Below are 19,141 nucleotides of genomic sequence, written 5' to 3' on the forward strand. Positions count from 1 at the left end.
CAATACACAACGCCTTGTGAGTGATGTTTTGGGGAAATCAAGGGAGCGTGGCTGTGTTCCCTTGAGCTGAAGCAGGGTAGAGAGAAGGCACAGGAGGTGATTGAGAGAGAGAGAGTTAGAGCGAAGCAGAGACAGCCGTGGGGCTGAAAGTCCCTCGAGAATCTCTGAGATCTGGGGCAACACTGGGAATTCTTCCCACTGAGGCTGGGGCGAGGTGATGTTCTTAGTTTTATATGAACAGGAAAGCCGAGCCCTTAGGATGGGAGGACGTAAACCTAGGCCATTGCTGTAGGGGTAAGTAGGGCCTCTCTGCCTGCCCAGGTTCTGAGACTGAAGAACTAGATTGCCCTAGGGGCCCAGGGGGCCTGGGTGGATGTGACACAGAGGAAAGTTAGATTTAAAAGGAACTGCTTCTTTTGCAGCAAACATGAGTGTCCAGAAAGAATCTTGTTTCCTGGGCAGCCAGAGGAAAAGGAACCGGGACATGACTGAGAAAGAGGGGCTGTTAACAGCGGGGGAAGGGATTTGGCCAGCATCCCTCAGTGACCAAACCGGGGGCCACTGAGTCTGAAGAGATACTGGAAACACTGGAGGAGAGGATGGGACCACCCATGACAAGTCCAATGGGCAGCTAAGGAGACTGGACTTTGCCTGGAGGCCACGGGCCCAGGGAAGGGAGTTCCGAAACACACCTCTATCAGCAGTAGTGGAGGAGGGTGGGCAGGGAACAGATTCAAGACAGGGAAGACAGCCAGGAGGCGACCACACAGACCCATGAGCATAAGGAAGGTGACTTCCTAACATGCCCTCAATCATATCATCCTGCTGGTGCCCCAGGAGGCTGGCCTGAGGGTGTTCCCACCTATCACTTAGTGTGGCCAGGAGACCAGGATGGCCAAGACAGCATGTCTTGTCAATTGATTAATAGTCCTAAACTCAGGCAGCTTCAGGGCCCTGGGAGACAAAGAGCCACCATTGATTAGTGATGTCTGAGGAGGGGCAGTAAGGGACGAGGCAGCTTTCATTCATTCATCCACACACCTTCAATGAAGTGCCTACTAGGCACCAGGCACTGTGTGCTGTAAGTTCTCCTCTTTGCAGGAGCGCAGTTTTCAAAGGCTCAGCCACAGAAAGAACAAAAAGCCCCAAGCCTGGGCTCTGCTCTGCTGCGAACCTTCTCCCTCTGAACAGCTTTGAGGTCTTGGAAAAGGCCCGGGTCCTCCTCTCTTAGGGTCTTGAACAAATTAGCTGCTTGGTAGTCATTTGTGGAAGGAAGAAAATAAATGCGTGAATTACCATATCGTTCATCTTTTATTCATTCATTCGACAAAGAAACCAATATATACATTTTGCAAGGCCTTTTGGAGGATTTGGAGATGAATTTGACCTAATCTTTGACCTCTAAGAATTCATAGCACCATCTGGATATTTGACACATGCCCAGATAGCTGTGAAACAAAGTCGTTGTTTGTAAATCCAAGTTCCCTGAGGCGCCTGTCTTCAGGGAGGCAGACATAGTTTGTCTAGGGTACAGGGGGCCAGCAGAGACCCATGGGAAGGTGAGGCTCCTGGGGCAAAGGGTGAAGCCAGCCGCCCCAACCCCACCAACCCCACCAACCCCACCATCCAGACAGGGCCACCCTCCTTGCCTCCCTGTCCTCCTAGATCTGATAGATGCTTGGAGAGGTCCGAGTCTTGCTTTGAGAAGTCCAGGCTATTTTGTAGCCCAGGAAGCGATGTGGAAGGAGGGAGGTGGATGCAGGCCCTGCTCCAGCCCCGTAGCGAGCCTGCCCTGGCTGCCCCACAGCACAGCCCCATCTCAGCCTGATTAGCAGTGCCCAGGTCTCTGCCCTGTGCCGCAGGGTACAAAGGAGCTCTCTGTACCTCCACTCCCTACGCAGGCCCTGCTCACGGCTCTGCTATGCAGCTCTCAAACCCTGGACCTGCCCGCTCCGGCTCCTCATTGGCTTGGGGAAGGGGAGATGGTGAGTGGGGTAATCAAGAAAAGAACCAGGACAGCACAGGACACGGTGAGGAAGGAGGTGGGGAAGGAGGAGGTCCAGGACAGAGTGGTGGGCCATGGGGACAGGAGGAAGTACAGTGTGGGGAGACGGAATCCACCAGGACCCTGGCCATGCAGAGAGCCCAGAAAGGGGCCCAGAGACTTGTGGAACCCCGTCCCCAGAATTTACACCTCTCTTCTGGGTTGTTCCAAGGCCAGAACCAGGAAGCAGCGTGCAGCCCATGTGCACGGAGTTTTTAAAGGGTCTTGTAGGGCTCAGCTTTGAGCTGGGGAGATCTGTGATTCCCGGAGCCGTTCTTTGTGGTCTTGTCTTCGGAGAGCAGGAAGCAAGCGCTGTGGGAACGTGGCACGCAGCAGATATGCACGCAGATACGTGTGTACACACGTGGCTTCCCACGTGGACACACTCCCTCTGCGGCTGCTGGCTGCCAAGCCGTCCCCGGTGCAGGGCCAGGACCCAGAACAAACAACAGAGCACGGACGGCATGTGCGTGCAAACAGATCTGCCGGGACCCTGTGACCACGGCCTCGGCTGGACCAGAACAGGCCCTCTCAAACGCCCACGGGGTGGCTCTTCATAATTTTTATTTGGGGAGGGCCTTCTTGTGTGGCTGCTTATGTAAACTGTTGAAAAGGCTGCTGATGAAATCTGCATCCACGTGAGATGGATTTCCCTTCCCTGGGAATGTACACGGTGCATGTGCCCACAAGGAGTGTGTGCGTGAGAGTGTGTGTGCGCACGCACGCGTGCACAAGAACACCAGCTGCTGCATGGGAAGCGAAGCTGGAAAACGGGAAAAGCACAGGCTTTTTTATGTATATCTTTCTTTATTTAATTTTTAAAAATTGGGGAGGGAGGCCATTAGGTCTATTTACTTATTATTAGGGTTTTTTTGACGGAGGTACTGGGGATTGAATCTGGGACCTCATTCTTGCTAAGCACGCACTCTACCATTTGAGCTACACCCTCCCCCACAAGCACGGACTTTTAATCAGTCATCTACGCACATACTTGTGTGTGTACATTCATACAGTCATCTGAGGGCATCACAACACTTTGCGTGTCTGTCTGTACACACACATACTCCTCCACAACTCTAGCACAGCCCGAATCCCATAGCAGGGATTCTAAATCACCTTTTTGTCAGAGACCTGAGCCCACTTAAACCAGCAGCTCTCAGCCTTGCCTGCACATTGTACTCACTTTGGGCGCTTTTAAAAATCCCAAATGCCCAGACCACCCTCCAGACCAATATAGCAGAACCTCTGGAGATGGAACTCTGGCATTAACACTTTATATCAATATTTAATAATCTCTTCAGGTGATTCCAATGTCTTGCCAGAACTAGATACTTCTCTGCATAGAAAGCTCTTCTCCCATTCCTCTGCTTAGAAAACTTCTATTCATCCTTCAAGATCCAACTCACATGGCTTCTTTCTAGGAAAGCCCTTCATGATACCTCCCCGGGGGGGTTCAGTGTTTCTTTCCTGAAGCTTCCAACAACACCTAGTCATCTGACTGCATCACAGTTATTTGCTTCTGTTCAGAACTCTGAGCTCTGTGAAGACAGGCACCATGTGGGCTCCATCTCCCTATTCCTCATACCCAGCTTGGATGCAGCTGATGAGCAGGGGAGGGGTGGGGAGTAGAGACCATGAGTTGCTGCTGGTAGAAAAGCCATGGGTCTGCTCCCCCGGCAGGATGGGGTACCCCCCCAATCCTTTAGTAACAGGAAGGGTCCTCTTACTAAGTCAGCACATTTGATGCTGGCTGGTCCATGGTTCCTGCTTCCCTGGGGACTGCCGCCAGCGTTACTCAGCGGTGCAGAGGGCCACTGGGGTGACTGCCTTTCCTAATCATCCCCGCTCAGCCCCCACGCCAAGCCCACTCTGCCTGACCTGCTTCCAGGGCACCGTTGCTCTGAGGCGTGCCATCGGCAGCCTGTGCCCCCTGCTTCTGTCCCAGACCCAGGACCAGCCGGTGCAGCTCAGTCCCTTGGCAAGAACCACGCCTGGAAACACTGGTGCAAGAGGAGGAGGCTCCTTACAGCCTGCTCTGCAGGCAGACACTTCAGCCCCAGTCCCGGAGCCTGGGGAGCAGACAAGAGAGGGCGCCGCTGGGCGGAACCACAGAACAGACGTGCACCCTGCAAAGGCCCAGCCTCCTTCCCTCATTGCCTCCCCTCTCCTTGGGCAGCCCCGCCCCTCCTGACAGCCCTCCACCCTGACAGTCCTTTCCCAGTTCTTATTACCCGCTCTCCCATCCCCAGTGGGTCCCATCTTTGGCCCTCTTAGGGGAAGTGATAGGTCAAGCCTACACAGACTTTGGGGCTGGAACTGGGCTATGGGGCTGGAAGAGGGTGAAGAGCACAGGATTTGGGGTGAGAACGTGGCTCTGTCACTGACTGGCCCTGGCTCCCTGGGGCCTCAGTTTCCTCATCTGTACAATGGGATTAAAAATTCATTCCCTACCTTATAAACTCATGGTATGGAGTAAGTGAGGTACGAAGCAGAGAGGTCCTCACGTGTCCCTGACAGGCCTCCTGGTCACTAGTTCAGGCCGAGGCCGTGGCAAGGGCCCCACCCCAACCCCCTTAAACACACAGACACACTCATTCTCACACTGCCTGCTTCCTGAAGGTCTCTCAACCTCTTCCCTCCCCAACAACCCTCCCCAACTGACCAGCCAAAGTCCTGGTCACCCACAGAGGCCGTCAACACAAGCAAGTGTTTTCTTTACATGTTGGGGCTTTTACTTCAATTTGAAGCAGATGGTTGAGCACAGATGTGAACAGCTTTGGCCTTTTGAGCACAAGGAAGGAATAGGCCTTGACTCCAAACATGCCCTCCTCCCCACATACTGGCCCATTCCCCTGGTCCCTTCCTCCCCTCTGCCCCCCGGCACAACCGGTCACAGACCACTGGCCCCGGGCAGGGCACCATCTTGTGTGCCCAGCCAGGACGCTAGGCCCCTGGCAAGGAGTGGCTGGCTAGGCCGGTGGGGGAGCCAAGACCCTTAGGCAGGTCACCTTGGGGCAAGTCCCTGGGGTGGAGTACAGATGGTCAATATTGCTTCTCCCTCACCCCTACCCTCACTCCCTTCCCATGATGCTCAGGGCCCAAGAAGGAGCCTGGGCCCAGGGAACATGGAGAATCAGGGTCAGAGGCCTGACAGCCAGTGGGAGGGAGAGAGGGACCGGGATCTCAGATCCCACTCCCCACAGGCACCCCCAGCCTCCCTCTCACAGCCCCCAGAAGGCTTATCTTGGGTCCAGCCAGCTCAGGGCCCAGTGTAGAAAGTTCAGGGTCAGAAGGTCAAGGGCTTCCAATGGTCACCAAACGTCCATCCCTTCCATGAGTTCCTCGTGGAATTGCCGACTCATCTTTGGCATGAGATGGGACCCGGGCAGCAGGAGGAGCAAAGGTCACAGAGCAACAGTGTGGCTTTTCACTGCGGGGTCTTCTCACCCCATTTCGTTCAGTGTCTCTGTCGAATCTTTGGCAATGAATTTCTGCAGCCGGACGGTAGGCCTCAGGCCCAGGGGAGGGGAAGGCTTTGCTCTCCCCACCTCACCAGGCAGACAGCAAAGTGCAAAGTCACCGTGGAGTGGCTGCGGAGGGAGGGAGAGGAGACGGGGGGTGGGGGGAGGAAGGCAGGCAAGCTCCTGTCCTGAGATGCGGTCGTCTGAGCATCCGGTGGCATCTGAGAGAGGAAGACGAGGCTGGACTTGGTAAGCTCACCTTCTCCTCAAGCTTGACTGGGAAGAGGGCCCACAACAGCGTCCTTGGACTAGCCCGTAGCCGGTCACTCCTGAAAGAAACAACCAGCCGTCAGAAGCAGCCCCTACTGGCCCCGAATCCAGAAGGCCGACCTGTACCAGGTGCCACACCCACAACATCTTCTCTTTCTTAATCCTCGCAGCTGCCTTGGGAGGGACACGTGCGGCCCGGACAGGGACTGCATCTTGAAAGGTTCAGTAAGGGATGGAGTTTGCATTTGGAGCCAGGACTGGCTGCCATCAGAGCCCGCAATGTCCCCTTGACTACCCCCCCCCCCGACTTCACTGCATTTCAGAGCCACTGCTGAATTCTTTGGTTGAGGGGAATGGGAAGGGCTGTGGCGGGCAGAAGAAGCTGAGGGACACCTGGCCTTGATACCACAATCGCCCAGGTCCCTCCTCTGAGGGACGTCCGAGTCAGCCCTGCTCCCCACGGGAACGGTGTCTGCGGCCCCTTTTCCCTACACCCCCAGACAAGATCTCACTCCAGCAGCCAAGAGGCTGACTCTAGGCCCAGCCCATCCACCTGCCAGCTGGGCCTCATGTTCTCTGTACAATGACAGTCCTCATCTATAAAATGACAGCCTCTTCAACTGTAGTCAAAATGAAGTCTGACCTTGGAATTCTAACACAGGAAACAGGCAAACATGGTTCTGGTCCACTCGGATCAGGAGAGTCTGGGGGCCACAGAGAGAGGGGGACCCAAAGTCTATTGCATTCCCTCCAACGTGGAGCCTGGGACACTTCTGAGAACCCCGGTGCTATGGGCACAACTGGAAAACACTAGGCTAGCCCATCTTTAAGTTCCTGGCAGTCCTGGCCTTTGGAAACTTCACTCCGGCAGCTGAACTTGGCGTTGCACGTGAGAAAACTGACCAGGGAAGGTGACTTGCTACCAGGAAGGGATAGGAGATGGGGCGAGGTCCTGGGGGCGGCTGGAGCTCTAGCTTTTGGGGGAGGTCAGAGCTGGTGGGAGGCTCTTCAAGGGTTCCACGTCCACTGAGACCACCAAGAGCATTGGAGCCGTCCCTCAACCCGGCCCAGCACGAGCCTAATAACACAGTTCCAAAGACTTCTCTTTGGCTTCTTGCAACAACCCTGAACCAACAGCTTAAGTACTTATTTTTGAAGCAAAACATCTGTCAGGCACCTCTGAGGTGCCAGCGAGCTCTCTCCCATCCACGTCTCAGAGGTAAAGTGCTACAAGCTGGCAGCGAGAGGACTGGAACCCAGACCGGCAATGTTTACTCTACCACACGGAGGCGGCTCCTGCTGAAAGGGAGGCTCGGGGAGCCGGGCTGCAGCCAAACCACGAGGCTGGAGGGGCTGCTAACCACAGGCCTTGGTGAGCCTCAGGCCTGGGCGGCCGCTCGGCAGGCAGCCAAGGTGTGAGGCTAGGGCAAGGCTGGAAGGGGGTCCGGGAGGGCGAGGGAGCCAGGCCAGGCGGAGGGCGTGTCCTGCAGCTAATAGCAGCTAAGAAGGGGAAAAGGAAAAGTGAGAGGATGGCGCATCTTGATGTGGTGAGTCCAGGCTTACAGTCTCGAAGCCCATGGTGCGTGGCTGGCCCCAGCAGGAATCTGCTTTTTGTTACCAAGTCTGAGGAGGAGGATTAAGAAGCGGAAAGGAAACCCGTGGGGATGGCACTGGGTCTGTGGTCCACGGAGTGATTTACAGCCCGCGTCATCCCGGCGCTGGCTGCCTGGGCGGGCCCTGCCGAGGACTGGCCCAGGGTTCCTCCCTTGCTCGGTCCGCCTGTGGTCTGGGGGATGGCGCAGAAGGCTGGGCAGCTGGAGCCGTCCTCCTGGCTGTCCAGGGAAGGCAGCCGGGTGGCCAGGCCCAGGCCCAAGCCCTCAGACCTGCTGAAGCCATGGCTACCACCCAAGAGCAAGGGAGACAGGGGTTCCTCCTGCCAAGCCCTGGCCTTCAATTCTCAACCCCACCCTTTCCCTAGTGTCCACACTGGACCTGCATTCCCACCACCCACCTTGGTCCAAGAATCCCAGCACATGCATCAACCATCCAAGGAAGCCTTATGTCAGCTGGGGCATGTGGGAAGAACACTGGGAGGACTTAGGTGCCAAGACCTTTCCTGCAATCAACCAGCTATGTGGCCTTCAGGAACTCACTCTCCCTCTCTGTGCTTTAACTCCTTCACTTGTACAGTGAATACAAGTACAAGGGCATGGACTAGAACGCCCTAGAGGGTCCTCTGCAGAACACCAGCCAGGTGAGGCGTATCCCGTGAGTGTGGGAGACAGCACAGACTTTGGCCCCATTTTGGAAAGTCACTATGTATACTAACATAGTAAAGCCCCTGGAAAGTCCTGCAGTAAAGAAATTCCTGTGGCTTTATTTACCCAGTGTTTTCCGGACCCTTTGTGCGATTGTGACTACGCTAGAGTAAAAAGAGGCTTATTCAAGGCTACATAAGGGCATTTCAGAGAGGCCGGGGGAAGTCTCGGGAAAGCTTGCAACCTCTGGAGGTGCAGTCTTTGGCCCTTCCCTCTAGGCATTTGCACAGCATCACTCAGCCACTTCCCAGCTCTGCGTCTTTCCTGTTTGTCTACCCACGGATCCCCGTCTCTCAGCATCCCAACTCCAAACGCCCAGCGAGGGCAGTCAGTTGGTCGAGCCTCGGTCAGATTTCGTCCCCTAGACCAATCAGCTGTGGCTGAGAGATAGGAGAGAAACCTACAGATGCCATCTCTTCAGAAGAAGCGGGGTGAGGGTGTGCGTGTGTGGGTATGTGTGTGTGTAGATGTGGGTGTGTGAATGTGTGTGTGTGTGCATGCACCTACAAACACAACTACAAATATGGGGGAGAGGTCTGGAAGTACTCGGCGCTGTGACAACCACACCACAGACCCCTTCTCACGTAACCCCTGGCAACAGACTACATCTCCGTGTGAGACGCACAGCTTGAGAGGGCCTCTTGCATCCCATCTGGCTCTGGCGTTCTGTGGATGCAGGATCCAAGGTGGCCACGGCTCTGGGGACGGCTGAGGAAGGCTCTCACCCTGAGAAGCCCCTGCAGCACGGAGGATGCCCTTTAAACAAGGTCCTGCTGCTCGCTTACATCAACTTTGAAAATGACTAGACGCGACACCTCCGGGGTCCCTTTGAGCTGGTCTGAGGCACTGAGTCCGATGAAGGTTATTTGGTCAGTGTGGCAGGTGGCTGAGTTATCATGGACAGAAATCATCGCTTTATCTGTTCACTCGCTTGTGGTCAGAAGGTCAGCTCCACGAGGGCAGGGACGCGGGCTGCCCTGCTCGCTGCTCCAGCCCACAGAGCTTAGAACAGTCCAGACACACAGTGGCATCTGGATAAATATTTGCTGAACCTGTGAATAAACACTTCCAGTCACAGGCATTTCATTTACTGTAGCGTCTATGTACCACGGGGTATGTTTCCTATTTCAAATGTAACGTTTAGCATTTTTGTAACGGTGCCTATGCTTTAGGGGAATTGTGGTAATTGTTGTGACCCCTGGAACAATATTGCATCTTTCTGCTTTTGCTCACTTCCAGTTTTTAAATCTCTAATTATACCTCCTCTGCTGACCAAGTTTGTCTCTGTTTTTAAGTGGACTAGTTTCCTGTCTTGGTCACTTCTGTGCATTGCAGGGTAATTTCCCCACTTTGGGGGCATTTTAAAAAACAATTATTTCTATCTATAAGTTATTTTACCTTTTAAGTTCATTTTAAGTCTATGGTGTCCACTTTACCTACTTAACCGTTTTTCACTATTTTCAAATTACACGTTTTTCTATATTTAAGCAATTTGGATACAACCTTCTATGTGCAGAAAAAAACGTCAAGTGGGATTGAAATCCTGAGGCTTTTCCTCCTAATGGTCTGTCCTATAAAGAGTAGTCAGATTGGAAATGTCATTTTAAAACTAAAATCTGAAAGACAAGCAGGGAGGTCACGAGAGAAGTATTTTTCAAGACCCACGCTATCAAACATTGTTTAACGTTTCACTTCTACGTACACTAACATGTGGGCCAGAAAGGGGGGTTCATATTTGGTTCTAAATGCTGATCACTAGAGTTCATCTTGGCCCCAAAGTCAGTGAGGCTGTGGGGTCCTGGACAGGCTGGTTGATCTCGCAGAGCCTCGGTTTACTCATCTTTAAAATGAGCACAGTAAGAGTACCCAGCTTCTAGGTCAGTCGCAAAGAATCAATGGGACAAGGGAGCCCCACCCGCAGCAGGGCCTGAAACACAATGGAAGCACCTGAAGGCATCAGCTCACATTCCTGCAAAGAGCTGGTTCCATGATGTGAGCTGGGTCCTCGCTGGTGTTTGAAAACATAAAACAGCACCATAGGCTGAAAAGTCTCAAAACAAGCAATCAGAAACAGTCATACTGAACCAACTGTCATCTTGACCAATCTGCTTTTGACAAGTTCTTTAAAAAAAAAAAACAAACATAAGCACAATTTTTAAATTACTTAAGTCATGTCCATGGTGAATGAATAACCAAAGCGTGGTATATCCATGTGATGGAATATTATTTAGTCATGAAAGGGAATGAAGTATTAATACATAACAGAAAAGGGATGAACCTTGAAAACAGTATGCTAGCTGAAAAGAGCCAGACACAAAAGCCCACAGTTTATATGAGCCCATTCACACGAAATGTCCAAAACAGGGAAATCTGTAGATTGGGAGGGAGAGGGAGACTGGGGTGTAGAAAGTGACTGAAAGCGTATGAGGTTTCTTCGGGGGCTGATGAAAATGCTCTAAAATTGGCTGTGGTGATGGCCACATTTTAGCGAAAATATTAAAAACCACTGAATTACACACTTTCAATGGATAAACTAGAATCTCAATAAAACTGTTAACATTTTTGTAAATGAGGAGGCAGTACATGTTAATTATAGAAAATTTTGAAAATACAAGCAAGGGAACAGAAGGGAAACATTTAAATCAACTCCATCTCCCCACCGAGAGTTCCACACACCCTGCCTGTGCTCAGGCAGACCTGTGTCACGTTTCACGGGAGTGAATTCAGCTTGTGCAAACTGCACCACAAGCTGGTGTTTGTGTTTTCTCTAACACTCCAGCCCATACATCTTTGCATCTGGCAGATCTGCTTCCGCAACTCCCAGGGCCAGGCTCTGCTGAAGTTATTCTGGGCACAAGCTCAGGCCTGGGGTTCTGGCCTCCAAACTTCCCAGGGAACTGGAAGCAGGTAAGGACCAGCCACCCCCAGCGCCTCCGGCTGGCCTGGCCGGGGCGCCAAGGGTGACAGGCAGGAAATGTATGAGCAGTTGGAGCTGGCGGCTGTTTGCCGAGGGCGGGAACATGGTGTGAATCAAGGATCACTCTGTGTCCGGGCTGGGAGGGCCCTCGAGGTCCCAGGCGTCTAAGAGTTGCAAAGTTATGGCCAGAGCCCCTTGTGAGCCAGGAAGAGTCCACCTGGGGACCGTAAATGGGCAGAAAAATTCATTTACTCAACAAAGATCGACTGAACTCTTACTCTGTGCTCTGCACTGGGGTTAAAGTCCCTGCCCTGGGGCAGCTTCCAGTCGAACCCCCGGGCAAAGCTGAAACCACTGTCGCTGATAAAGATTAGACTGTGTTCCCTGTTGTGTCCCTGAAGCCTGCTCACCAGAAGGGTGAACAGGACGGCGGGGCTCCCGGCAGCCATCCGCGCGCAGACAGCTGCCTGCGATGTTACAGCCCTGCCCCGCCCGCCCAGGTCGGGAGCATGGGGTGCCTCCAGCTGTCTAAACCCCTCACTGACCGAGGCCAATGGATATGTTCAAACCTCAGGGTCAGCCAAGGACATACAGAAGAACTGCCCTAGCAGTAAGAAACAACCATTGGGTAACCCTGGGGAGCCCTCCCGTGTGAAGGTGCCGGAGGCAGAGCTGGGACTGGGCGCCCAGGGCCAGCACTGAGAAGCAACCCCCTCGTCCCTCCAGCAGACCCTTGCTCAGGGTTACCCATGGCAGCAGAGGCTCCAGGAGGGCAGGGCTGTGTTCCTGCTGGGTCCCCAGTCCAGGACAAGGAGGGCCAGCTGCAGTCCAGCCGCTTACCCCTCCAGACCCACCTCCACTGCAGGCAGGGGGAAGTATGTTTCTCCTCTGAAGTCCCCAAGCACTTCCCAGCAACGCCTCCTCCGTCTCTCTGTGCCACGAATTATGGTTGGTGCCACTGTCACCATCCACCTGCTCACTCCGCACAGCTCCACCTGGAGCTCCTGAGAGAAGGGGCCACTTCGTCCTCGGCACCCTGTCTTCCTAGGCCTGGGGACGGAAGTCAGCAGACTGGCGCTCACGGCCACTATGTTGCGGGTGTCCTCGTCTGGGCCGGGTTACACTCCTTTGCATGTGCTGTGTTATCCAGACCTGGGGGGTGGCGATCACTTCTGTTCTGCAGATGGGGACAAGGAGGCCCTCGGTCGCACTGCTAGGACACAGCAGAGCAAGGCAGGCCCCTAAGGCCCTCAAGGGTTCAGCGTCTTTACTGGCAAACGGGACTAGCAAGTCCTCAAGCCATCCACCCAGCTGACACCTCCTTTGTTCTAAGAAAATCTCAGACTTATCCCTTGGGGCCTAGAGGAGGTGGCTGACAGTGGGAGGCTGGAGCCTGCAGGGGACAGGCAGGGGGCCGTGCTGACGCCTCCTTGGGCGCAGGCCGCTCTCCGGCTGCCAATCTCTGCTTCTCTCTCCTTGCTCCGCCGTGTGTCTCTGCCAGCTCTCTCTCGGCCTCTCCTCTGTTTCTCCCTCCACGTCCATCAGCCTGTCTGTCTTTCTTGGCCCCCTCCCCACCCCACCCACAGTGTGGGGCGCTGCGAGGGTCGAGCCGGCCTGGGTCAGGCCTGACGCCCAGCTGCTGCAGCCTCCCATCTGCTTCCAATCCTGTGAGGTTGTCCAGCCCATTCCACTTGGCTACACGCTGCTTTTCCAGACCTCAGAAGCACAAGGAGCCCCTGACCTCACCCCATAGCCAGAGGAGGCGCCCCGGCTGGAGGGGAGCAGACAGCTGAGCAGACAGGTGGCCGAGCCAGGTGGGGAAGGCCCTGCTCCCTCACAGCTTCCCGGCGGGCCTGACTCATGACCCTCACACAACCCCCCAACACACGCCCATGCACACAGCCCCAGCCACCGTGCCGGGAGTCCCTGCCAGGCCTGCCTCCTCCTGAGCTCCCCATCACTCTCCTGCACATCTCAGTGCCTGCCCTCCCCAATGGCAAAGTGGCAGCGGCACCAACCAGACAAGCCAATTCATGCCAAACTGCTGGCCCGCAAGCCTTTGCAAAGCCCATGTCGTCACGTCTTCAGGGGACACCCACCCCTGCAGTAAGAGTCTAGCTGCGGGTAGTTGAGGACCAGTGGCAGCAGTAATGGAGTGGCTGGCAGAGTCCACGAGACCCCTGGTCAGCCCAAATAACCAAATGACTTCCGCAAAAACAGTGAGCAAACAAGGCCTTAAGATGAGAAAAGCACCTCCCTCCCCCATCGTCCCTAAGCTGCTCATAGTTAGATTCTGGAGACACCGCGGGATCCAGGCAAGGGTGGGACATCTCCGATCAGGGCGCTTCACTCACCACCACCCTGACCATCAGTGACACCACGAAAGCACTGGGAAGAGAAACGAATCTTTCACACACACACACACACACACATACACATGTGCACACGCACTTGCAAGTGCACACACATACACACCCGTACACACACGCACGCCCACTGGCAGGTAATGAGCATGGTGGTTAAATGTGCTGCCTGTGGCATCAGAGGGGCCCTGTTTGAATCCTGACTTCCCCATTCTACCAGCTGTGTGACTTTCAGCAAGTTACTTAACCTCTCTGTGCCTCAAGTTTCTCCACCTATAAAATGGTAATAATAGTAGCCTACTATATGAGGCCATAGGGAGGATTAAAGAACACAATGGCTGTGAAGCCAAGCACTCAGCGTTAGGCAGCCACGTGTCAGCGCACACTCGTATGTATATATGTGTGTGTGTATATGTGTGCGTGTGTCTCCCCCAACTTGCCCATCAGCTCCTCAAGGCAGGAACTGTATGTCCCTTTCAGATGGCCAGGGCTCCACTCGGGACCAGGCACAGAGGAGCTGCCGATGAGATATCGTGGAAGACAGCTGGAAACACCTCACTGGCCCCGCTTCCACACTTCCATTCATTTTGTGAGTATTTCCGGAGCGTTTAGACGTTGTCAGGCTCCATTCAGAGCACCGAGCATCCTGCAGCAAATAAAACAGACAACGGCCCAGCCTGCCCGATGTGGGCCCCCAGGAGAATGAGTCCCTGTGCAGAAGCGAGTTTCCCTGAGAAAGGAAGCCATGTGTTTTCTGTGCCCAAACAGCTTGGACGGGTCCCAGGTCCCAGTCACTGATGCACTTCCCTGCATTCTCTGTCAGACGCTACTGGATGTACTTCAGCTTCCTCTTGACAACTCAAGGCCAAGCCTGGGAACGTCATCTACAGAAAACTCCCCGGGTCCTTGAGGCTTCTGGGGCCCTCTATCCCAACACCAAATGGCCCCAAGCCTCTTGGCTCTCCTGAGTCTCTGGTGTCATTGCTCTTTTCTTTTCCTGTTTTTTCCCACGCCATCAGGCCACCGGCTGTGATGCTGCGGGCTGTCCCTGCACCTGCTCCAGGAGCCGGCCTCCCGGCTGCTTCTGCTTAACTGCTCTGACCTGAGACACCAGGGAGCCAGGCTTGTAAGATCTGCGTGCAGACGGAGCATCGTGGGCTCTGAAGAAGGTCCCCACGGGGCCCTCCTGTGGGCTTTCCTGCACGACCTTTGTGTCATTTAGCCTGAGTTCTGAAGGGTGCAGCCTTTGTTTGTTTTGTTCTCCACAGTGACCCAGCCTCTCAGACAATGCCTGGCACATAGTAAACACTCAAAACTATTTATTCTTCAGTAAATGTGCAGGGTCCTTCAAGCTTACTTTGTCTTTTTCTGCTCATATAAGTAGAGGTTAAATAACTGAAGACCCACTACGTGTGGAGGGGGTGGGTGGGCCAGGGGAATCGATCTTTGCAAATAACCATACTGGCTGCCCACCCACGTCGTGTGTGTGTGCTTGTGTGTGTGTGTGTGTGTGTGTGGTGGGGACAGGGTGGCAGGAGAGCATGACTGTCGTGGAGGGGGCAGGGGGTTCTCAGCAACGCCTGGTCACTGTTCTCCAGGTTCTGGGTGGGCTTGAAGGGCCGCCCCCATGTGCCCAGCTGCCTGGTTCCATCCTATTTGCTCTCAGGGCTTTCGGCCTCTGGGGGGAGAGAGGAAGTTCTGAAACCCTTGAAGACTTCCAGGCACCTCACGAGTGTGTGTCCCACCTGGACGGGAACTCAGCCCACCATGGGGGAGGCCCTCCATCTGATGCTGACAGACGGTGCCTACAGACACACCAGCATACCTGTGCATGTGCGCACACGCACGCGTGCACACACACATACACACAGCACAAGGATGGACCCCAGTGTCCTCTGCCTGGCAACACAGTCAAGTCTTCCGTGGGCAGCTCAGTCTAAGTGTAAGTCACCAGGTGGGAAGGGGACACTCGGGGTCCCTCTGCCCACTTTCCTGATGGACCGGCCGTGTCCTCCAGGAGCCCCAGTGACTGCACAGTGCATCCAGTTGACAAGGCTCTTTCATGGCCGTCATTCCCTTGACCCCTACTCACCATGGACATTTTCACCCATGTCTCAAGAGGAAAGCGAAGCTTGGAAGAGGCACGTGCCTAAGGTTACAGAGCTCCTGGGCGGCTAGGCTGAGACTCAGAGCCACATCCTCCCGCCTGGGGCCCCGCACGGCTGGACACCCCCTCACCCGGGGAGAGCTGAGGCAGTGACGGTCTGCATTCACAGCACTTGATTCACGGGGCCAAATGAGCCTGCTGAGGTCCCGCTCCACCTCTCCCAGCCGTGTGGCCCGGGGTGACTTCCTCCGGTGGGTCCCAGCCTCCTCACCCAGCTCCCACGGTTAGTAATGTGGATCTCAGGAGGTCACTGTAGGACTCAAGGGAATAACGCGTGTGAGAGGGCTCTGCAAACTGTAAAGCACTGTGCAGAAAGGTCACCCGTGGCCCGGCCTGGTCCCCCAGGTTCTCTGAACCTCAGTGCTGTCAAGTGAAAACGGGGCTGTTGGCACTCACTTTGCAGGGCTGCCGTGCCGAGAGGGCAAGCCCGTGGAGGTGCAGGCCTGGCACTGTGGTGAAGGCTATGACTCTGGTCAGCCCATCAGGAAGAAAAACTGCTCGGTCACAAATCAGGGTCCACCCTCCAGGGACAAGCCATGTGGCTGTTTCCCTGGCTGCCCTCCCAGCTGAGAGGCCCCAGTGTCTTCCTCAGTTTCAAGGAGAGTACCCCTTCTTTTAGGAGTAGGGGGTAGAGAAACACTGGTGAAGAGAAACACTTTTCCCGGCAAGGCCCCCTGCCCTGTCTTGGATGCAGTGTTCAGATGAAGGGCTTGGTGCTGTGGCAGCCACTGTGCAGCCACGAGGTGAAGGCCAAAAGAAGCCTGAAGCCTTAGCATCACTGCGGTCTTGGGGCCCAGGGAGCAGCCCCCTCCCCTCACCGTTCCTGTGAGAAGCAGGAGCCCTGTTCATTTAAGTTGCTGCTTGAAGGGGCTCTGTGATCTGAAATGCAAAGCTCTCCTCCCTGATTCCAAGGAACAAGGGCCCGAGCTCCCCAGACAGCAGCCCTGGGGAGACCAGAGGCCCTTCTCCGGCTGTGTCCTGAAGCCCCCAGCTCACCCTTCCCTAGAGTCTTTGCCTTCAGCACGGGAATACTCGGCCCCCGCCGTGTGGATTTTAGTGGAAGGAACACTGTGCCATCATCTGGGGGCTTCCTGTGTGCCGGGAGCTGGGACAGAGACGAAAGGGCTCACCGTCCAGCTAGAGAGGTGCCCTGAACACACACTGTGTAACGTAATGCGATGTAGTATAGAGTTTGAATATCACATAATACATCAGGCAAAATATCACCTAAAAATATAATATACTGTAATGACATAAAATGAACTCTAAAATGTCACATAATAGAGTATCACCTAATACACCGTGTTATGACATTCTTCACAGTTTATCATAGACTCTTTCCTGAATTAGACTCTGCACCCTTGTGGCAAGGGCCGGGGGGTGGCTGTGCTATGGGGCCTTGGAGAGGAGGCTGGGGTAGGGGTCAGGGAGGGATTCCCGGAGGAGCTGAGCCTTCCAGAATGAGCAGGAGTGAGCCCGACAGACAGGGGAGAAGGGCATTCCAGGCAGAAGGGACGGTGTGAGCACAGAGGCCAAAAATAGCCCCTTTGGGCGAGGAGTTCCGTGTTGCTGGAGTGTAAATTGGGACACAGGGAGTGACCGGCTGGAGCCAGGTTACCCCGGGGTGGGGTGGGGGGGGCGGGGCGGGTGCCCTGTAAGGAAGTCTGGCCTCTACCTCTGGCATGTGAGGAGCCCCTAAGGGGTCTCAAGCAGGGGAGTGAGGTGGTCAGACCTAGCTTTTTAGCAGAGCTGCTGGGACGGTCTCAGGTGGGGATGAACTGAGCCAGGGAGCAGCTGGGCAGGTGAGCCAGGCCCCAGGTGGCCGTGAACTCTGGGTGGAAAGTGGAGCACCTTGAAGATGGGAAAGGATCCCTACTTCACTCTCTAGAAACATTCATACATACCAGGAGTTCAAGGAAGGCAGGGATTTATACTTTCCCCTAGAGCCATCCTTCCGGTCTATGGGGGCAGGTAGAAAGAGGGTGACCAGCTCAAGGACAGGTGGGAAACCAGGGCCAGCTGGCGCCCCCCGTGCCAGGCCTTCCACTGTGCTGGGGGGCTCAAGGCTGGGCAGTGGGCAGTATGGTCCTGGTCACCCCAGTGGGAGGGCAGCCTTGGCCCCCAGCCCCACCACTCAGTCCTTCTAGAAGCCTCTGGGCTGCAAAGCAAGTTCTGGTCACTGGGTCAGAGCAACTTCTCAGGCAGGAGACACAGGAGGGAGGGCAGAGTTCAGAAAACAATTTCACATCCTTTGTGCCACTGATCCCTGGATAGATCGGGAGGCAGCCTGGAATGGCCCAGATAAGACACTGGAGCGAGGCTACCCAGCCAGGCAGCCCCCAGGGCAAAGCCGAGATCAGCCTCCGTGTCCAGACCAGACACCTGCCCACCGAGGCCTTAGCAAGGAGGGCGGATCTCCACCTATGCCCAGCCCTTCAGACAGCGAGATTAATGGCCCTGAAACTGTGATAAACATAAATGTTTTGTCCTGCCGGGCTGGGAGCTGCCATCTCCAGTCTCCCCGACTGAAACTGGGAAGAGAGGAGGGAGGAGTGAAGTATGGGCTGAGTGAAGTGCAGAGCCCAAGCCTCAGCTTGTGAAGAGCCGGCCACCCACAGCAGTGTGGGCCACCGGCTTTCTCTGCTGCAGGGGAGGGGCTGCCAAGCTCCTGCATCTCACTGACAGTGTGGGGAAGGCAGCGAAAAAGGGATGCGGGAATTGAGAAAGGAAAGGGGACGCAGCCCCCCAACCCCGTTCCCTGCCCTTGACCTGTCACCCCCCTCGTGAGGTCACCACCATCTATGCTTGGGAGGCGTCCCCCTCCCCACCTCCAACTGGTAGCCCTGGGCCTGACTCTCAGCTCCTCCTCAGGGGTCCAGGGAGCATGAGGAAGGCGGCCAGGCTTTGCCCTCTCCTTCCCCCACCCCCATGCTGGCCTCCCAGCTGCCAGCCCTTCTCCAGCACCTCACAGGTCCCCGACAGGCCACCCGGTGACTGCTCCCAGGAGGTGCCCAGATTCCAGGCAGACATCTCCCAGAAGTTTCTGGCAGCGGTGGCAGTTCTTAAAAAAGGCTTCATGTCATACATACTGCAATCAGCTGAGGGGCCAGGCACTGGGTGTCTCACAAATGCCACTGTCCTCCCAAAGTGTCTCCATGTTGCCTTCTGATGAGCTGGGGCAGGGCGGGGGAGTCTCTGCACCAGCTCTGCCCGACTCCGCCCTCCCTGGGGTTTACGACTTTCTGCTGCCCTGCCCACACCGTGCCCTCCCGGGCACCTTCTTCCTCCCCTGTCTCCTCCAGCCGAGGTTTTATGGAAACAGTCACTTCCAACCAGCCCCAATTTTAACAGCTTCGAGAAGAAAAAACAGTCGGGCAGCGTCCGGGGGAGCTAATTAGGTGGCCTTCGGGCACCTTAGAGGAGGAAGAAAAGTCACAACTGGTGCAAGAAGAGGAAGAAACAACATTAAAAGCAAACAAGGGGAAACAAAATAAAAACCAGAGATAAAGAGTCGAGAGAAGACAGTGGCGCCTGAGAAACACGGATTCCAGCCGCCAGCTTTTACGGCGTCCAGCCCTGTTATTCATAAGCGAGTTTCCTC

At 55.1% G+C, this 19,141-nt stretch overlaps 1 protein-coding gene and 1 long non-coding RNA gene across 2 annotated transcripts in view; both read right to left on the bottom strand.

Annotated features, from left to right (window-relative positions):
• Positions 1 to 4,751: 4,751 nt before the first annotated feature.
• The window catches only part of ATOH8 (atonal bHLH transcription factor 8), a 31,513-nt gene continuing 17,123 nt past the window's right edge, over positions 4,752 to 19,141 (bottom strand). Inside the window, exon 3 of the mRNA XM_032469803.1 lies at positions 4,752 to 5,834. Within this exon, the coding sequence (XP_032325694.1) occupies positions 5,829 to 5,834 (6 nt within the window). The 3' untranslated portion in view covers positions 4,752 to 5,828. The remainder of the gene's footprint in view (positions 5,835 to 19,141) is intronic.
• On the bottom strand, positions 10,301 to 19,134 carry LOC116660395. Its single transcript, XR_004315899.1, has 3 exons — positions 18,630 to 19,134; positions 11,865 to 12,187; positions 10,301 to 11,227 (listed from the first exon to the last, which is right to left on the bottom strand). It is a non-coding gene; the product is annotated as an uncharacterized LOC116660395 (long non-coding RNA).

The sequence above is a fragment of the Camelus ferus genome, chromosome 28 (genome assembly GCF_009834535.1).
Source record: "Camelus ferus isolate YT-003-E chromosome 28, BCGSAC_Cfer_1.0, whole genome shotgun sequence".
In the NCBI taxonomy this organism is placed as follows: domain Eukaryota; kingdom Metazoa; phylum Chordata; class Mammalia; order Artiodactyla; family Camelidae; genus Camelus; species Camelus ferus.